Consider the following 21,324-nt stretch of genomic DNA (forward strand, 5'->3'; position numbering starts at 1 on the left):
TATGCTGATCCCTCACTACCTGGGGTGATATGTTCTGGGGGTCTCGCGGCCCACCTGCACACGTGGGCGGAGCTACAAACAGAAAATCAGATTTCACCCATTCATGTCAATGGAAAACATGTAAACAGCTGCCATTCTCACAGTAAATCAAAAACGGCTTGACCGATTTGAACGAAACTTGGTATGCAGATACCTCACTACCTGGGGTGATATGTTCTGGGGGTCTCTTCACCCAAGAATTTATATGTTCTTGCTCCTGGAGGTGAAACTAAAAATGTTGTTTATAATCAAGTTTTGTGTTAGTTGTATTGTATTCATTTTGTCAAATATTTCACATTATAATTTGAATATTGTACTTTTTATAAAGCTGTAAAAAAATAATTTCATTCACCACTATAAAGTATCTTTATTTGAATCCATTTACAGTGTTATTGCTATAATTAAATACCCGTGCAACGCCGGGGCATCAGCTAGTGATTTATAAAATTCTACCATGAAACCATCCACACCTGGAGCGGATCCAATTCTAAGAGACTTCAACGCTGTTTCTAATTCTTTTAATGATATAGGCTCCTCTAAACTTTTTTAAAATATGCTCAGGAATTTTCGGTCCCTCAATCAGATTCAAAAATTCTATATCATCTTTTTCTCTATTTTCATAATGCTCAGAAGAATATAGGTCTTTATAAAAATTTAGAAATTGATTCAAAATGCTTCCAATTTGAGTATGTGTCTCATTTTTCTCATTCTTTATAGCAATAATTTTTGTTCTTCTTTTTTTCGCTTTAAGATAATTTGCCAATAATCTTCCCGCCTTATTTGAACTTCCATAATGCAAAGTTTGTTGGGAAAACAAATCTTTCCTTACAAATTTTGAGGATATCTCATTATATTTAACCTTTGTTTTTAATAAAGCCTATAAGGTATTTTGCTCCCACTTATCAGCTAATTTACCGTATTTTCACGCATATAACGCGCGCGTTATACGCGTTTTTACCTACCGCGCATACCCCTCGCGCGTTATACGCGTGAGCGCGGTATACAAAAGTTTTTCTACATAGTTCCCACCCCGCCCGACGCCCGATTAACCCCATCAGGACCGCTCGCACCCCCACCCCGAACGACCGCTCGCACGCGCTCCCACCCGCACCCGCAATTGGAGCAAGAGGGAGCCCAAGCCCTCTTGCCCGGCCGACTCCCCAACTCCCCGACAATATCGGGCCAGGAGGGAGCCCAAACCCTCCTGGCCACGGTGACCCCCTACCCCCACCCCGCACTACATTTCGGGCAGGAGGGATCCCAGGCCCTCCTGCCCTCGACGCAAACCCCCCTCCCTCCAATGACCGCCCCCCCCAAGAACCTCCGACCGCCCCCCCAGCCGACCCGCGACCCCCCTGGCCGACCCCCACGACACCCCCACCCCCCTTCCCCGTACCTTTGGAAGTTGGCCGGACAGACTGGAGCCAAACCCGCCTGTCCGGCAGGCAGCCAACGACGGAATGAGGCCGGATTGGCCCATCCGTCCCAAAGCTCCGCCTACTGGTGGGGCCTAAGGCGCGTGGGCCAATCAGAATAGGCCCTGGAGCCTTAGGTCCCACCTGGGGGCGCGGCCTGAGGCACATGGTCGGGTTGGGCCCATGTGCCTCAGGCCGCGCCCCCAGGTGGGACCTAAGGCTCCAGGGCCTATTCTGATTGGCCCACGCGCCTTAGGCCCCACCAGTAGGCGGAGCTTTGGGACGGATGGGCCAATACGGCCTCATTCCGTCGTTGGCTGCCTGCCGGACAGGCGGGTTTGGCTCCCGTCTGTCCGGCCAACTTCCAAAGGTACGGGGAAGGGGGGGGGGGGTGTCGTGGGGGTCGGCCAGGGGGTCGCGGGTCGGCTGGGGGGGCGGTCGGAGGTTCTTGGGGGGGCGGTCGTTGGAGGGAGGGGGGTTTGCGTCGAGGGCAGGAGGGCCTGGGATCCCTCCTGCCCGTAATGTAGTGCGGGGTGGGGGTAGGGGGTCGCCGTGGCCAGGAGGGTTTGGGCTCCCTTCTGGCCCGATATTGTCGGGGAGTCGGCGGTCCTTCGGGGTGGGGGTGCGAGCGGTCCTGCGAGGGGGGGTGGTGAATCGAACGTCGGGGGGGGGCATCAGGTTTTCAGGGTGGGGACAGGGCTTCAAGGGGGAGAGGAGAGTCGGGGCGGGCGAAAGGAGAGTCGGGGTGGCCAGAGGAGAGTCGGGGCGGGTGAAAGGAGAGTTGGGCAGCATGCGCGGTATATAAAAATTTCTGTACATAAAGTTGTGTTTTTCGCGCGCTATACCCGTGTGCGCGTTTTACACGGGTGCGCGTTATCTATGTGAAAATACGGTAATTTTCAAATGTTTAATTTCTTTTTCCAAATCAGTTAATTGTTTTTTAAGCTGTTTTCTAATATATGCCGAATATGAGATAATATTACCTCTCATGGTAGCCTTAAATGCATCCCATAATGTTTCCAGGGTAATTTCTTCCGAGGTGTTAATTTGAAAAAATTCAATCATTTTTAATTTAAATTCTTCAAGGAAATTTGAATCCGCAATCAATGTATTATCGAATCTCCAAACAGACCTACTATACTCTTTTTCCTCAAACTTAAACTCAATCCACACACCTCCATGATCAGACATTATAATAGGGTCTATGGATGCTTTTGTCACTTGTTGTACTAATTGATTTAAAACAAAAATATAATCTATTCTTGAAAAAGATTTATGAACTTGTGAACAAAAAGAAAATTCCCGCTCATTAAAATGAAGTATCCGCCATATATCTTTCAGATCACAAGATTGTATCAAATTATCTAACCCTAAAGACTTCATAATTTTACTTGGTTTTTATCCATTGATGGATCTATAACAGCATTGAAATCTCCAGCCACTACTAAATTAGAAACAGCCAGTGGGAGTAATAATTGTTGTAATTTCTTAAAATATTCACTTTGATTCGTATTTGGGGCATATACATTAACCAGATCCAGGGTATTATTTCCCATGCTCATTCTTACATATACCCATCTTCCCAAGGGATCAGAATCAAAAAATTGAAAATTAGATGTATTCTTTTTATTTATGAATATAGCAATCCCAGCTTTTTTACCGAGATTCTCGGCGAGAGGGAGAATTAAAAGGCCTTGAGCATGCGCAGATGCATGCTCAAGGCCCGACAGAGGCAGGAAGTTCTTCAAGCGGCACTGGCACGTCCTGTGGGCTGTGTGCCGGTGCCAGATGGGGGGGTAAGTTTCAAGTTGTTTGGGCGAGGGGTGCCGGTTCGAGCGGGGGGGGGGGGGGGGGGGGAAGGAGCATTGAGCGGGGGGGAGGGGGAATGTATCAAGCAAGTTTCCATTATTTCCTATGGGGAAACTTGCTTTGACATACAAGTATTTTGGTTTACGAGCATGCTTCTGGAACGAATTATGCTCGTAAATCAAGGTTCCACTGTACTTCCAGCATGGCATGCAGTCAACTCCAATACAATTTGCACAAAAATATACTGATTTTCTTTATATAGGTGAAACAGGTTGAGCAGGAAGAATCCCCCCAAATAAACCCAATTAAGTATTCCATCAGGAAAGAAATTAATAACAGTACAAATTAGAAGATTATAATTAGGCTGTGGGTTCAAACCCACGCTGCTCCCTATGACCCTGAGCAAGTCACAATCCTCCCATTGCCCCAGGTACATTAGATAGATTGGGAGCCCACTGGGACAGACAGGGAAAGATGCTTGGGTACCTGAATAAATTCATGTAAACCTTTCTGAGCTACCTTGGGAGAATGGTATAGAAAACGGAACAAATAAATATTTTTATTTAATTTTAATTTAACCCATAAATGATGAGCATATTTCTTAAGATTGTTGCTTTTGGCATTATTTCAAGATAAGTGTGTTTTCATTTAGAAAGACACTCAGATTATCTCACCGTTTTCTCCTTCATTGCTAAATCAAATTTTGCTTGTACTTTATCCAGTTCAGCTTGTTTCTCATCTAATTGTGCCTGAGCTTCTTCTAATTCACCATTGGCAATTTTCAAGCGCCCCTCCTGTTTTGCTAAATTAGTCTTAAAACAGAAAAGTATTTGAAGAGTTAAATAAGAAAATATCATTATGACTTTGTTAAAATAATTATCTTTTTCTTGTAGTCTATAATGAAGTGATGATATGAATGATGCCTCTAACGTTTCTGATTAATTATGGGTGATGTGACCAAAAAACACATATAATTATAGCAAGCCTTAATGCTAGCTTTCCATAGACAGTGGGATAAATGAGACAATGAAGTAGGTGATATCTGCAACAGCAAGACAGATAGTTCTCTTGGGAGGCTCTTTAACTAAGCTGTGGCAAAATGTGGCCTTAGCATGCCGTTATGTGGGTCTTTCTGCATGCTAAGGCCATTTTTGCATGCAAGGATAAAATGGCTGAGTTTCACATTTTTTTCCACCGAAAGTCACATGCTAATTTTTCCATTCGTGCATAAACCCCTACAGCCACCTATTTTGTAGGAAGTAGGAACTTGCATTACGTCTCTGGCAGTGTTCAAGTTAAAAGTTCACCTCTTTGAGTCTGCTTTCAGCTCCTAATTCTTCCCACCTTGTGTTCTGCATCCCTAACCCTATATGTCATGTCTGTCTGTCCAAGTTAGATTGTAAGCTCTTTCAAGCAGGGACTATATACCGTGTTTCCCCGATGATAAGGCAGGGCCATCAAATAAGACAGCCCCCCCTTTTTAGAAAAAAATGTAAAATAAGGCACCCTCCCGCAAATAAGCCACCCATCGATACCTGCGCTTACCCGAATCGGGTGGTACGGTGGGTGACTCCGTGTGGTCCCTCCGTCTACCGTATTTGCCTCCATGGCTGCGTGCCGCGCCTCGTCATGAAGTGTAGAGGAGGAAGTGACAGGACTGCAGCGCGCGCATGTGACTCCGCGCAAGGAAACACAGGCAGCTTCCCTCATCCCTCCCTAACTCCTGCAGGAGTTTGTTCACGGCCAGAACATCCAAAAGTGAGACACGCAGACAGGTTTCTTTTGCTGTGAGCAATACCACTTACTGTATATAAAGCCTGTTTAAAATGCATACGGTATATAAACAATGGTTTCACATTGTCAAGTCCCCTCTGATGCTGCACTACAGAATAATCTCTTTACTGTGTTTCCCTGATGGAGAACATTGGGGACATTAAATGGTACAATATATGGTATGATGGATAAAGCTGGCCATACACGGTACGATTTTTCGGCCGACCGATTCTTCAGCCGACCGTTTTCTTCCTCCAACGAACACATTGCGAACGTACCTATCGCGAACGTAATAAAATTCTGTTTTTTTTCAACAATAACTGTGTACTGTAGTCTTCTTCATGGGTAAATAAGGCATCCCCCCGAAAATAAGCCCTAGAGCATATTTTGGCCTTCCAAAAAAAATAAGACAGTGTCTTACCATCGGGGAAACAGGGTATTAAATGTCAAAATGTACAGAGCTTAATACACCTTTCAGAGTAGTAGTAGTAAACCTGTGCTAATCGGTTAGAGCCCATGACAATGCTGATGCGCTGATTTGCATAGATGCACCCACTCTGCACCAGAAATGTCTCCCCAGGATCAAAAAATAAATATGTTTTAGTGCATGGTTAGTATGTGCACATGGCAAAATTACAGCTATTTTTTTCCTTCAGTAAGCAGCTTGCCGCATCTCAATAAAAGAGCCCCGTGATCTCCTATTTACTTAGCCATGTTAAGATTTTGTAGTTAATATGCATTAATTATAACAGTTAACCTGAAGTATTTGGGGATGAGCATTCATTTGAAACGATGTAGGAAATGCCAACGATTTATTATGCTTATTTAATGTCAATTTAGGCCACAACAACATGACAAAAACTGAAATGTCAAGGTGTTTCCTGTTTAAAAATAATGCACACTGTTCAGAAAGAGAACACACTATTCACAAATCACTGCACAACAAAGTTTTTGCTTCCTGAACACTGCTGGGTGTTTCTTATAGAATTTTGGGTGCTGATCATGAATATTACATCAAAAATTACCCATCACGTACCATTTCAGAGAAATCTTCAATTTTGTCGTGATTTTTTCTTATATTTGGATGCAAACAATTTTTTCTCCCATAAGTGTCTTATCAACAACGGTTTGTGCCGCCTGGGTATGTCCATGCATAAAATCTAGCCAGGTTGGAAGCTGTTTTATGGAAGATGACATCCTGGGCATGTCTGGGCAGGTCTGAACGAGCTTGCGCTGTCTCACCATGCTATAATGGTGGCTTCCATACACCGATCCTGCTCATTTGGTTAATATAGATAGTCCGTGTGTGTATATAGTATCAGTATAGTAAAGTATAGTAGTATAGTAGCTGTAGCAATATAACAGTAAGTAAGCTTGATGCTATAGACGTTTTGGTGTCGGGCAATATGTCTCGTCGGTGTCGTAACAGCCGCGACACATTCTGCTATATCTGTGGGGAATATACACTTACGCCTCAGAGACGTTCGATGACTGCCCTTGTAAAGAAAGCCTATCATCTGTATTTTGGCTGCAAAATAGGTGATCAAGACAAGCAATGGGCGCCTCACATTTGCTGTGCGACATGTGCTGTTAGTCTGAGAGCCTGGCTCAGAGGTACTCGAAAGACGATGCCATTTGCTGTTCCGATGATATGGCGAGAACAGAAAGACCATGTGACGGACTGTTATTTCTGTTTGACTAATGTGTCTGGTTTCTCTGCCAAAAACAAGAAGTCAATTGAATATCCTAATCTGCCTTCAGCAATGAGACCCATGCCACATGATGACAGTCTTCCAGTTCCGAAACCACCAGAGGATTGGACCTTAGACGAACCAGATGAAGAAACTGCAGTGCAGGGTTCTAACAGTGACATTGACCCGGATTTTGAACCATCCTCATCAGGCGATCCACATCTGATAACACAGTCCGAATTGAACGATTTGGTCAGAGATTTGGGTCTGTCAAAAGCAAAAGCTGAGCTGCTAGGTTCGAGACTGCAGGAATGGTGTTTGCTATCACCAGGTACGAAAATTTCTGTGTTTCGAGACCGGCATCATGATATAACCAAATTTTTTGCACAAGTCGACAGTCTCTGTTTCTGTTGTGACATTGAAGGATTGTTCTCGGTCTTTGGTTGTGATCACAACCCGGAAGAGTGGCGTCTTTTCATTGATTCGTCAATGTTAAGCCTGAAAGCTGTTCTGTTGCACAATGGCAACGTTTATCCTTCAGTACCTGTTGGCTATGCAGCACATATGAAAGAAACATATGAGAATATGGAAATGTTACTAAAGTATGTCCAGTATACCAGGTATAACTGGAATATCTGTGGAGACCTCAAAGTCGTTGCTCTGTTACTAGGACTGCAGCTTGGCTATACAAAGTACTGCTGTTTCATCTGCGAATGGGACAGCCGAGACAGAGAGTCGCACTATTCTAGAAAGAACTGGCCACTCCGTAAAAAGTTAGTTCCAGGACAGAAAAATGTAGCACATGAATCGCTTGTTGACCCGACAAAGATATTTTTGCCTCCTCTTCACATTAAACTGGGACTCATGAAGAATTTTGTGAAAGCAATGAACAAGGAAGGGGAAGGTTTTCGTTATTTAAGACAGATGTTCCCAAGAATAACTGATGCCAAGATCAAAGAGGGTATTTTTGTTGGCCCCCAGATCAGACATGTTATGAGTGACAAGCGATTTGAAGATCTGTTAGTTGGGCCGGAAAAAATTGGCTGGAAAGCCTTGAAAGACGTTGTTGACAATTTTCTGGGCAATTACAGAGCCCCAAACTACATTCAGCTGGTAGACAAACTTCTCAAAGCATACAAGAGAATGAAGTGCAATATGTCACTCAAGATTCATTTCCTCCATTCACACTTGGACTTCTTCCCCGCAAATCTCGGTGCTGTGAGTGACGAGCACGGTGAAAGGTTTCATCAAGACATAGCTACGATGGAGAAACGATACCAGGGCAATTGGAATCCGTCAATGCTTGCCGACTATTGTTGGATGCTACAACGTGATGCACCAGACACTGAATATAAAAGAAACTCGGGAGCAAAACACTTTTAATTCTGTTTCATTTAGTCGCTTGTGCGAAACGTAAACTTGACTATATATTTTATTGTCAGTAAACATAAAAATGTCTATTTCTCATAGTTCTTACGTGATGCAGTAAAACCAAAACCATATTTGAGCATACCAAGTTGGTACCTGTCATAATCACCAAAAACTTTTCAGGAATCAAGACTTAACCAAAAAATTGTTGTGCAGTGTAATGTGCCTTCTTTGGCATGAGTGTGCACGCTTTCATGACAGTGCTTGCATGTGTGCACTATTTCACCCTACTGGACAAAGGTGCACACTCTTTAGAAAGAATAAAAATTCTTATGCAACAGGACTAGTAGTCTTGACCAACAGGTTAAACCTTCACTAGCCACGTGGGTTGTAGAGAGCTCAGTTTTGTCTTCATGCTCTTCCTCCCATCACTCTGGGTTGAGCTCCACCCCCTCAGCCTTACTCTCTACAAGCAAGGAGTAGTGAGTCTGTCTGTTTTGCTAGAGTTTAAATTTTATTATTTATTATTCGGTCAGACGTTTTCAGTGCTGCAGAGGATCCCAGTCACCTTGAGGCATCGCTGGCTGCAAAAAGATACAGACTCTCAGGACTGAGATCTTTAGCCCACATGCATATGCCTCATATGATTCCTGTGTGGCCAGGCTGCATCAATAGTTCTCAGAGCTCAAGGTCCATACCCTTGGGAACAGTCTCGCTCCAGGTTCGTCCTCAGTGGGCTTGAGTGCTCACTCCAGGTTTTGTCTGCAGTGGGCTTGAGCAAAGACTGAGTGGTTCCCATGGAGGTTTTATCCAGGATCTGGCCAAACTGCGTTCCTCTCCCTCCCCCCTCCTCCGTGACATTGCACGTCTTCATCAGGAGTGAGGGTCAAGTTTCATGTCGGGGACTGAACAGCAGTCTGAAGAAATAAGCCATCTGTTAGACTCCAGGCTTGTCTGAGGTAAAAATCTTTCCCCTCTGATCAGGTTTCCCTATGCAACTCCAGCACACAAGATATGGCACAGTAAGGCTATAGTAGCCTACAGGTGAAATTGCCCCCCCCCCCCCCCATTTTCCCCATAGGCTGCTATAGCCTTACTGTGCCATGCTTCTGTGCTGGAGTTGCATAGGGAAAAGGCATTTTTAACACTTTCCGAGGTTAGGTCACAATGAGTGTTATGCTCCCTGATTCATTTGGACATAAGACTCTCGGCTCATTTCAGTATTTAAGTGACTGTGGATTAATATTGCGGTGTTTGGGCTTTTTTTGTGGACCATTATATGAAGTGTTATTCTTCAAACAACAGAATACAGTGGTACCTTGGTTTACGAGTGCACCAGTTTGCGAGTGTTTTGCAAGACGAGCAAAACATTCGCAAAATCGGCGCCTCAGAAACCGAGCATGGCTCGATTTACGAGCACCCCCCCGCGATCCGGCACCCTCTCCCCGCGATCCGGCACCCCCCCCACCGCAATCGGGCACCCCCCACCGCAATTGGGCACCCCCCGCCGCTGCTTACTATCATCTGGGCACCGGCATGTCCTGTGCGTTGGTGCCGGTGCCCGAAGATCGGCCTCCTCTTCTTGCTGGGTCTTGAGCATCTGCGCATGCTCAAGGCCTGCGAGATCACGGAGCTTCTTGACAAAGGAGAAGAGACCCTGTTCCTCCCTGCTTGTTCACGTAGTACATAGATACTTGATTGTACAAATGAGAATGACCTGATCTTGAAGAAGATGTTGAAAAGCTTTGAGAGCACTGAAAATTGCTCTGAGTTCCAACAGATTTATGTGATGGCAACGATCTGTGGCAGACCAGTGCCCTTGAGTACGGAGACCATCTGGGTGAGCTCCCCAAGCATAGGTTGATGAATCTATCATGAGAACCTTCTGGTGAGGGGGGCATTTGAAACAGCAAACCTCTGGAAAGATTGGAAGAGAGCATCCACCACTGAAGAGATTGTTGTAGAGAAGATGTTATTGTAATGTGCTGGGAAAGAGGATCAAAAGCCTGCGACCACTGAGGGATTCTTAGGTGAAGTCTGGCAAAAGGAGTCATGTGAACTGTAGAGGCCATGTGACCTAGGAGAACCATCATATGCCTCGCTAAGAGTGAAGTAAGGAGGGACACCTGATGGTAAAGGTGTATCAAAGCATCTTGACGTTGTTGCGGAAGGAATGCCCTGAGTTGAACAGTATCTAGGAAGGCTCTGATAAACTGAAAAGTCTGAGAAGGCTGTAATTGTGATTTGGGGAAGTTGATTTTGAATCCCAAATTTTGCAGAAACAAGAGTCTGTTGTGTCGCTACAATAACACCTTGAGATGAAGGATCTTTGATGAGCCAATCGTTCAGATAGGGAAAGACTTGGAAACTGTGAATTCACAAGGCTGCTGCCACTACCATAAGGCACTTGGTGAAGACTCTGAGAGATGATGCAAACCCAAAAGGCAGAACCTTGTATTGGTAATTGATGATGTTCCACCCGAAATCTGAGAAATTTGCGAGAGGTTGGGTGAATACCTCCTTCTTTTCCATTTTTCGTCTCTCACTCGTTCTCGCCTCTCTTTTTCTTTTGCTCCCATCACTTCTACCTAACTTACCGATCAGCTCATTACTTTCATTTATTCCCCCTCCCAATGCCAATATGGCCTGTTTCACCTCAGAGATTCCAGTAATCTGGGGGCGTCGACCAACCTTTCAGCATAAACTTCCTCTTTGTCAACCAACGTTATCCTCCAACTTAATTCAAGTCAAAACTCAAGTTACCCTCAATTCTTCTCAATTTAGTAACTCTAACATCGGTCTAATTAACACTAGATCACTAAAGTCTAAATACCACTTACTACATAATATCATTATTCAAAATAATGTAGACCTCCTCTGTATTACTGAAGCGTGGTTATCAGAAGGAGAAGAAGCAAATATGTCCTCCCGGTTTCACATATCACTTCAACCATCGTATCGGTAAAAGAGGTGGCGGGGTAGCAATTGTTCACCAATCAAAACTAGTTTCTAACCTTGAATTCTCTACTTGTGAAAGTCCTCTGGAGTTCTTCCAATTCAAGTTCAAAGCAAATTCTATTTCAACTGTTTACTCCTTTATCTTCCTCTCCCCATTAGTCGTGACAATCTAACATAAGTTCAAGCTACTATTTTTCATTTTTGCACGTCAACTGCTAACCTGATTATTCTTGGAGACTTTAATGTTCATTTTGAGGACCATGGCAACATTCACACTTTGGAAATTACTACTCTCTTTAAAAACCTAAATCTATCCCCAATAATATTTAATCCAATCCATAAAGCTGGACACATTCTTGACATGATTCTTATTCCAACACCATTAAGTTCTGAATTTTCATTAACATCAAATGTCACTGTCCCCTGGTCGGATCATTCCCTGATTACTTTTGCTCATTATTCTACACCTAAGTCATTAACTCAAAATCATAAAACAATCACATTCAGAGATTACAGTAAATTAGACACCGCTACCATTTCCTCCTCCTTTAAATTGAATAGCAAAGTTTCCCCTGACTCTTCTTTGGATGATAAGATCACAAGCTGGAATGCTTCTTTGACAAATCTTTTGGGTTATTAACCTGGCTCCTATCCAGACCCAACTAATCTTGAATCAGAGACACAAAAACACATGGTACTCCGCGGAACTTAAACTAATCAAGAAACAGCTTCGCTTTCTGGAAAGGAAATGGAGGTGCATAAAATCCATGGCCAATCTTAATAAATATAAGAAGCACGCTGCCTTCTATAAGTCTAAAATTATCCAAGTGAAAAGTAATTACTATTCTAAAAGAATCTCGAACACAAAAAACACTAGTGCGCTCTATGCAATGGTACGTTCATTGACTTCTAAAAAGGATCAAAACTTAAATTCAATTCAACTCCCTGCTGCACAGGAATTGACATTATATTTCAATGATAAAATAAATAAAATCAGAGCTTCATTACCTCCTACTGCTCAAATAAACCCTTCAAATCTCACAATCAAGGATCATGACCAATTCATTCTGCCATTTCTAAGTGCTCTCATTTTACTCTTTCTACACTCTTGGATATTCAAAAAAAAATCATAAATACTATGAACATTAAAGGTTCATGCTCAGAAATTAAGAACATAAGAATAGCCTTACTGGGTCAGACCAATGGTCCATCAAGCCCAGTAGGCCATTCTCACAGTGGTCAATCCAAGTCACTAGTACCTGGCCAAAACCCAAGGAGTAGCAATATTCCATGCTACCGATCCAGGACAAGCAGTGGCTTCCTCCATGTCTTTCTCAATAACAGACTATGAACTTTTCCTCCAGGAATTTGTTCAAACCTTTCTTAAAACCAGCTATGCTATCCACGCTTACCACAACCTCTGGCAATGTGTTCTACAGCTTAACTATTCTCTAAGTGAAAAAAAAAAATTTCTCCTATTGGTTTTAAAAATATTTCCCTATAATTATCCCTCCCTGTTTCTTTTTTTTTAAAATTCTTTATTCATTTTTAAACTTTCAACAAGTGTACAATATAAGTAATACATAGATTTACTAACAACACTTGATATATCTATCAAGATAATAACAAATGTATATGTATCTAAACCCTTCTCCCCCCCTCCCTTTCCACACTATTTTCTTAATTGAATCAATCTTTTTCATAGTTCTTTTTACCTTTTTTTTTCCTTTATTTATACAATCCCTCCCCTTTCCCCTCCATTCATAAGTAATGTTATGAAAATGGTGTTTATTCATTACAAAACAATGTCAATGGCTCCCATATTTTATTAAACCTTTTATAATTTCCATTTTGTATTGCTATTGAACGTTCCATTTTGTATAGATGACAAAGTGAATTCCACCAAAAATTAAAGTTAAGTCTGCTGTGATCTTTCCAATTGGTAGTAATATGTTGCATGGCAACTCCTGTCATAATCAATAAAAGTTTGTTATTACTTGCCGATATCTGACTCTTTTTTCTCATGGACATGCCAAATATCACAGTATCATAAGTTAATGCTACAGGATTTTCCAATAAAGAATTTATTTGATCCCAGATCGAATTCCAAAAGGCTAATATATAGGGACAAAAAAATAGAAGATGATCCAACGTCCCTACATCAAGCTTACAATGCCAGCATCTATTAGACAATGAACTATTTAACTTTTGTAATCTAACAGGGGTCCAAAATGCTCTATATAAAAGAAAAAACCAAGTTTGCCTCATAGATGCTGACAGTGTACATCTTATTCTCCAAGACCAAATTTGTGGCCATTGAGATGCTGAAATTTGATGCTTGATCTCAATGCTCCAAATATCCCTAAGACCATTTTTAGGTTTTTTGTTAACCAATTCACTAATAACTTTATACCACTGTGCGGCCTGGTGACCCAGAAAATCTGCCTGGAAGCATAAAAATTCCATGCTATATTGAGAATTTAGATTTTTCCATTCAGGGAACCCTGCCTGAATGGCCTGCTTCAATTGCAACCATTTATAAAATTGTGATTTATTCAGTCCAAATTTATTTTGCAATTGTGTAAACTCAAGCATATTTCCATTTGAAATAACATCATTTAAAGTTCGTATTCCTGCATTTAACCAATGCTTCCAGACAATCTTAGATCCGCCAATTTGAATCTTGGAGTTTAGCCATATAGATTGATTTGTTGATTTATTTATAGGAATTTCAGTTAAATTACTTACATACCTCAGAGTTTTCCATGTATCTAATAAAAGTTTATTTTCTTTATACAATCTGGGCATCTTGATACTGAGAATGTGACAAAGATGTAAAGGAGACATGAGTCGCCATTCCAAACATAACCAATCTGGAGTGTATTCAATGAGATCTGGGAGGACCCAATACATACCTTGACGTAAAATATAGGCCTGATGATACCTATAAAAATTTGGGAAATTTACCCCACCCTCCTTAATTGATTTCTGTAAAGATACCAAAGCAATTCTAGGAGTTTTGCCAAGCCAAACAAACTTAATAATTATTGAATTCAATTTTTTATAAAAAGAATTTTGGAAAAATACCGGAATCATACACATTTGATAGCAAACCACAGGCAATATCATCATTTTTATAGTTTGAACTCTCCCCCACCAAGATATATGTAACGGATTCCATTGTTCACATAATTCCGAAACCTTTTTTAATAAAAGTTTTTCATTTTCTTTTACTGTATCTTCTATTGAATTTTTAATCCAAATTCCTAAATATTTTAATCCATCCTCTTTCCAAACAAAAGGAAATGAATCAAACATAGATTTTATGCAACGTACATTAAGCGAAAGTATTTCAGATTTATTCCAATTGATTTTATATCCTGAAAACATTCCAAACCTTTCAATCAATTCTAACAAACACGGTATAGTTGTACCTGGATTGCGCAAATATAATAAAATATCATCCGCATAAGCAGATAATTTGTATTCCCATTCTTTCAGGGGAATACCCTGTATCCCCTTTGTCTGATTAATAGCTATCAATAAGGGTTCTAACACAATATCAAACAGTAAAGGAGATAGAGGACATCCCTGTCTAACTCCTCTATGTAGTTTAAAACTTTCAGATAAATTATTATTAATGTATAATCTTGCCATAGGGGAGCTATACAAAGTTTTAATCATTTGAACAAAATCAGGACCTATACCAAACCAATCCAAAGCCTGATACATGAATGACCATTCTACCCTATCAAAAGCTTTTTCTGCATCTAAAGATAGAGCAAAAGCTGGTTCATTCATCATTTTAGTTAAATTTAAAGTATGAAATGCCAGTCTTGTATTGTTAGAAGAATGTTTGTTAGCAATGAAACCCGTTTGATGTACATCAATTATGTAAGGGAGAGCCTTTGCCAATCTTAATGCCAGTGCTTTAGCCAATAATTTTCCATCTACATTAATTAATGATATTGGCCTGTAATTCGAAACCAAAGTGGGATCTTTATTTGGCTTTGGCAAAACAATCACCACAGATTCTGCCATGGTACTTTTAATACAACCTTTATTAAGTTGGAACTGATATAATTTTAGTAAATAGGGTAATAAAGAATTTTGAAATGTTTTATAGAATTCCACAGTAAAACCATCCCCACCTGGAGCAGATCCAACTCTAAGAGACTTCAATGCTGTTTCTAATTCTTTTAATGATATAGGTTCTTCTAAACTTCTTTTTATATGATCAGGAAGTTTTGGACCCTCAAGAAGATTTAAAAATTCCATACCTTTTTGAACTTTATCATCAGAAGACTCGGAAGAATACAACTCTTTGTAAAAAGCCAAAAATTGATTTAAAATATTACTAATTTGATTATGCATATTTCCTTTCTCATCTTTTATTGCAATTATTTTTATTCTTCTCTTCTTTGCTTTAAGATAATTTGCAAGTAAACTTCCTGCCTTATTGGATTTTCCATAATACAAGGTTTGCGAAGAAAACAAATCTTTCCTTGCCATTTTTGAAGAAATTTCATTATATTTACCCTTAGCCTTTAATAAAGCTTGCAAATTTTCATGATTCCATTTATCAATTAATTTGGACTCCAGCAGTTTAATTTCTTTTTCCAAATCCGAAAATTGTTTAATAAGTTGTTTTTTAATATATGCAGAATAAGAAATAATATTACCTCTTATAGTAGCTTTAAATGCATCCCATAAAATTTCCGTATTTTTTTTTTTGAAAATATTTTTATTAGAACAAAGGGTATAACAAGGCAATGGGCCATATCATGGAAAAACCCGGGGTCATGGACAATAAGGGAAAAAAAAAAAAAAAAGTTTACATAAGAACAACGAAAAATCACATATCCATCGCTGCAGTACATCAAACCCTTGAGAAGAGCAGAAAAAGAGCAAGCAGCATCTAAACAGAAATCACCAAATAGCAATAAATGGGTGAACAACATCCCCTGAGTAAAGACACCAGAAAGTGGAAACAAAAAGAAGAGAGATCACAAAATGAGAACCCAAACACCTCGCCAACCCTTTACGTTTTATAATAAGAGAAAGCTCACACACTCAATCTCATCAACCCCAGATTCATACACACCAACAATCATACACACCGCAATCAAAAAAAAAAAAAACCCCAGTCATACACCCCCCATCCCTCCCCTAGAACGTGCGACCAAGGGCAATTGCTGAAACGCCCTCCAGAGAGCCAGATAAGCCAGCACCTCAGGATTAAGCGAGCATTTGTAATAGGCAAGCTCAAATCGAGCCAATTCAGACATCTGTCCCAACCAGCTCTCGAGAGGAACATCCCCCTCCTGAGTCCAGTGACGCAAGATAGTGCGTTTAACAGTCAAAAAAGTCAAATATATAAAGCGCCGCTGGGGCAAGGAAATACCCTGAGCTTCAAGCAAAGCCTGGTCTCCTAAAAGCAGCGTCTTATAATCCCAATCCACCTCCATCTGTAAGACCAAGCGAAGCTGCGCAAAAGACTGACCCCACAAAGTAAGGGTGGGGCACTCCAAAAAGGAATGCAAAAAAGACCCCTTCGCTCCTTCGCATTTGGAACATAAGTCAGAATCCCAAAGCCCCAATCGAGCGCCCCTTGCCCTGGTAATATATGCCCTGTGAAGAATCTTATATTGGGTTTCCTGCCAAGCCGCGGACTTCACAAAGACCCTCAAAGTGTGAAAGAGCTCTTGAAAGGACTCTGGAGTGTAGTGAGCCGACAGATCACGATTCCAAGCGGTACGTAATTGAGCAAGGCGACCCGCCGCACACCCCGAACCGGCTACCTTATACCAGACAGACAAACATCCCCCTGCAGCTGGGATCCGAAAGAAAAACTCATCAAGAGGCCCGCACAGCCACCTCGTCCCATGGATCTGCTGAAGACCAAAAAAATAATGCCTGGCTTGCAAATAAGCAAAAAAGTGAGTATGTGGAAGGTCCCAACGGTCCCTGAGAGAGGCAAAGGACGAGAAAGAAACCGGATCCCCCTCCATCATATCATGAAGAGTAGAGGCCCCACGAGCAGCCCAATCAGCAAAAAGCCGACTGCTAAGACCCGGCGTGAAATCAGGGTTACCCGAGAGGGTAAGAAGTGGGGAAGCATTGGGAGTCTTACCCTGAATCCGGCGCCACCATCTCCATGCCAGACAAAACGGTCTCAAAAACCGAAATCTGGAAGGCACCCCTCCTCCTCTTGGAAACGTGGAAGAATGTAAAAGATTCAAAAAGGTATACGGGGCACACCAAGTCGGCCACCATCCCGCAGGAGAAAACCGGGCAATGCCCGAGAGCCCCTCGTGCACAAATCTAAGGAGAGCCGCCACATTGTAAAGTCGAACATCCGGAAGGCCTAAGCCACCCTGGCCCCCAGGGAGAGTCATCTTGGCATAGCTAATACGGGCCGAGCGGCGCCGCCACAAAAAGGCAATGAAGATGGATCGAAGTTTGCCAATATCACGCTGAAGGATCCATATAGGCACCGTCTGCAGCGGATAAAGAATCTTCGGCAAAAGAATCATCTTAATTAAAGCAGCCCGTCCGAACAACGACACGGGAAGATCCTTCCACGCACTACAAAGCATGCGAATACGTTCTATGGCATCCAGAATATTACGCTGATAGAGAACCCGCGGATCTGGATGTAAATAAATGCCGAGATATCTCATAGCCGATTTTACCGGGGGAATGGGTAAACCCGCATGCCAAGGCTCCCAGGCCAGGCCCGTCAGAGGCATCAACTCCGATTTATCACAATTCACCCGGAGGCCCGAGATGACTCCAAAATCCGTCACCAATCGGAGAGCTATCGGCAAATGGAGAGGAGCCTGATCTAAAAAAAGCAGGATATCATCAGCAAACAGCGTAAGGCGGCACTCAGTGGGTCCCACCCGTATCCCACAAAGCTCCCTACACTCGCGGATCTTTATGGCCAGAGGTTCCAAAGCTAAAACGAACAGAAGCAGAGAAAGGGGGCATCCCTGACGCGTCCCCCGACATAAATCAAAGATAGGCGAAAGACCCCCATTAATAATAAGGCGAGCCTGTGGTTTAGTGTAAAGGCCCTCAATCCAGTGTACGAAGCTTCCGGTTACCCCATAGGCCGGAAGCACCCAAAATAAATATTGCCACGAAATACTGTCGAAAGCTTTTTCCATATCAAGGCCTACAATGGCAGAAGTACCGCCATCCCCCCTACGAGCATGCATCGCCGACAAGGCCTTGATTAAGTTCATAGAAGCATAACGATGTGGCACAAACCCCACCTGATCCTCGCCAATGAGTTGTGGTAAGAACACATTTAGGCGAGCCGCTAAAATGGAGGCCAGCAACTTGACATCCTGATTTAACAGGGATATAGGTCTATAGGAGCCCACCTGGGTATGATCCTTACCCGGCTTAGGAAGCAAAGTAATATGGGCCAAATTGCTCCGAGGGCCTGTCCCCCCAAGGGAAAAGTACTGATAAAGATCCTCTAAGGGCCGAACCACGAGGTCAGATAGAAGTTTATAAAACTCTGGGCCAAAACCATCGGGGCCCGGTGCTTTAGCGAGATGCAACTTTCTAATCCCCAAGCGAATTTCATCAGCCGTGATAGGCGCATTTAGCTGAGCTCCCTGAGACTCCGAGAGTCGCGGAATAGTGATATCTCGAAAGAAACGATCCCTTTCCTCATCCGTGAAGTCTCGGCGCGCATAAAGAGACCTATAAAACTCCACAAATTGTTCCCGAATGCAAGACTCTTGTGTAAAGCACTCTCCCTGCTTATTTCGCACTAATCGGATAATCTGTTTCTTCCTAAAAGGACGGACCAGGGTCGCTAGAAGCTTACCCGCCTTGTTCCCCCACTGATAAAATCGGAATTTCTGAGTGTTGATATTCTGCCGAGCCCTCTGCTCCAGCAGGTCATTAATTTGATGACGGATAGACTTAAGTTGCTGCAGCTCAGCCGAATCTAAACTAGCGGAATGGCGCCTACGAAGAACTGCCAATTTCCCTGAGAGTGTCATAAGCTCCTCTCCCTGACGCCTCCGCTTGATAGAAAGATACTGAATAATATGCCCCCGCATGACCGCCTTAGAAGCTTCCCAATAGATTTCCGGATTCTCCACCGAAGCACGGTTATCCGCTTCATACTCTAGCCATTTAGCTCTAAGATAACTATGAAACGCCTTATCCCCATATAAGGCCGCAGGGAATCTCCAGGTGCGCTCCTCCGGTCTATCCGTAACCCCCAGCGTAAGAAACACCGCTGCATGATCAGAAAGCGTCGAGTCCTCAATAGCTACTGTGCCAACCCTAGAGAAAAGGGAGAGTGACACCAAAAAATAATCCAAACGGGAATACAAGTTATGCGGATGAGAAAAGAACGTGTATTCGCGATCAAAAGGGTGCAACGTTCTCCACACGTCAACCAATTCCAGAGGACCAGAAAGAAACTGCACTCCCCTCTGATCGTAATTGCGAGGCCGCGGCTTGGCAGGAGAACAATCCATCACCGGGTCAGCCGTGACATTGAAGTCCCCACCGACTACCAGTTGGTATGTAGGATATTGCGTCAGAACTCCCAACAGGTCAGAGAAAAATTTGTGACAGTAAACATTAGGGGCATATAAATTGCAAAAAAGAAGGTGAAATCCCCAAAGTTCCCCCAAAAGGAGAACATATCGGCCCTCTTTATCTTGAATTATCTTGTGAATAGTAAGGGGTAATTGTTTATGGATCAAAATAGCAACCCCTCGCTGCCTGCCATTGTAGGCGGAATACCCCACTTCGCCCACCCAGTCCCTGCGCAGCTTCTCATGCTCAGAGGCAGTAAGATGGGTTTCCTACAAGTAGGCAATGTCAATGTGATGTTGTTTAAGCCAAGTAAGTATCTTTTTACGCTTCACCGGCGAGTGAATGCCATCTACATTGAAGGTGGCCACCTGCAGATTAACCATAATTACCTCCTAAGAAGAAACACCAAAGCACCCAAAGGGTAAGCCAAGCAAGACAAACTGGCTCCCGTGCCCCCCAGCTAGGCCCAGGACCAGACGATGACCTGTGAAAGGTAAGCCCAAGATCAACAATTCCCTCAGACACATTCCAATCCCAACCCCCCCATTCCCCCTCTCATACACACAAAAAACAGCACACACACCCAACCAACCAGTCCCTGCACAGACAAACTCCCTCCCTGCCCTCCAGACACACAACCCCCTCCCCCCCAACCCACACCCTCCCCTACAACCCAACTTCCATGAAGAACCCCCATGCCCACCATACAGCCTACTCACACCCTCCCCCGAGCCCCCCCCAACCCCCAGACCCCCAACTAGAACGGTAGCTACAGAGAAATACAAGGCAGCACTAAAGAAAATGGGGAACAAAACATAACAGAACAAACCAAGCAATAGGCACAGGTCAAAACCTCAACAGAGGAAGATCCCGAGGAGCCAAAACACACAGCTCTACTCAAGATCCAAAACCAGGTGCAGAAAGCAGGACATGGAAGCCTCAGAAAGGACCAAAGTCACCGTGATCGCCCACAGCCAGCCGCCACGGACAGGAACAGTAGGAAGCAGCCCCAAAATGCATAAAAAAATAAAATAAAATAACAGAGCCTCCATCCAGGAGACCAGACACCGTCCATAAAGCCAAGCATCCAAACACCCAGGCCCCGGCCCCCCAAACAAGACTCCCAGTCAATACAGCGTCCTGACAGCAACAGGTCTAGTCCAGTGGCCTTCAAGCCGAAAGTCCCCAGTCCACGGTCCACAGCTCCCACCCAGACACCCAAAAAAAAACAAGCAAAGTCCCTGGAACAGCTCCCACCACCAGAATCCCCCCAAGCCAGTTATCAAACAAATCCAGTCCAGCAGCTCTCAAAAGATGGTCACGGCTTATTCAACCTGTCCATGTAAGCCCGGGCATCCTCAGCCGTATGCAGCAATACACTGGTCCCCCCATGCCAGACCCGTAGCCTGGCAGGGAACACCAGTGCAAAGGAGATACCCTTGCGATGGAGCTCTGAACAAAAGGGAGACATCAGCTTGTGTTGAGCAGATACCCTCACCGAGTAGTCGTTGAACAGCAAGATTTTCTGACCCTCATATTCCAGAGAGGGAGTTTTGCGGTAAGCTCGCAGCAGGTCTTCCTTCTCCCTCCAGGAGCAGAACCGGGCTATGGCAATCCGGGGGCGTTGATCCGCCGATGGACGTGCTCCCACTCGATGCGCCCTCTCACAGCCATATTTGGTCTCGCTGGAGGGCAGG

The 21,324-nt window shown here is 43.3% G+C and overlaps 1 protein-coding gene across 1 annotated transcript in view; it reads right to left on the bottom strand.

The window, feature by feature from the left end:
* The window catches only part of DNAH8 (dynein axonemal heavy chain 8), a 1,666,792-nt gene that overhangs the window by 225,815 nt on the left and 1,419,653 nt on the right, over positions 1–21,324 (bottom strand). The window contains 1 exon segment of the mRNA XM_033937418.1: positions 3,938–4,075. Within this exon segment, the coding sequence (XP_033793309.1) occupies positions 3,938–4,075 (138 nt within the window).

The sequence above is a fragment of the Geotrypetes seraphini genome, chromosome 3 (assembly GCF_902459505.1).
Source record: "Geotrypetes seraphini chromosome 3, aGeoSer1.1, whole genome shotgun sequence".
Lineage (NCBI taxonomy): Eukaryota > Metazoa > Chordata > Amphibia > Gymnophiona > Dermophiidae > Geotrypetes > Geotrypetes seraphini.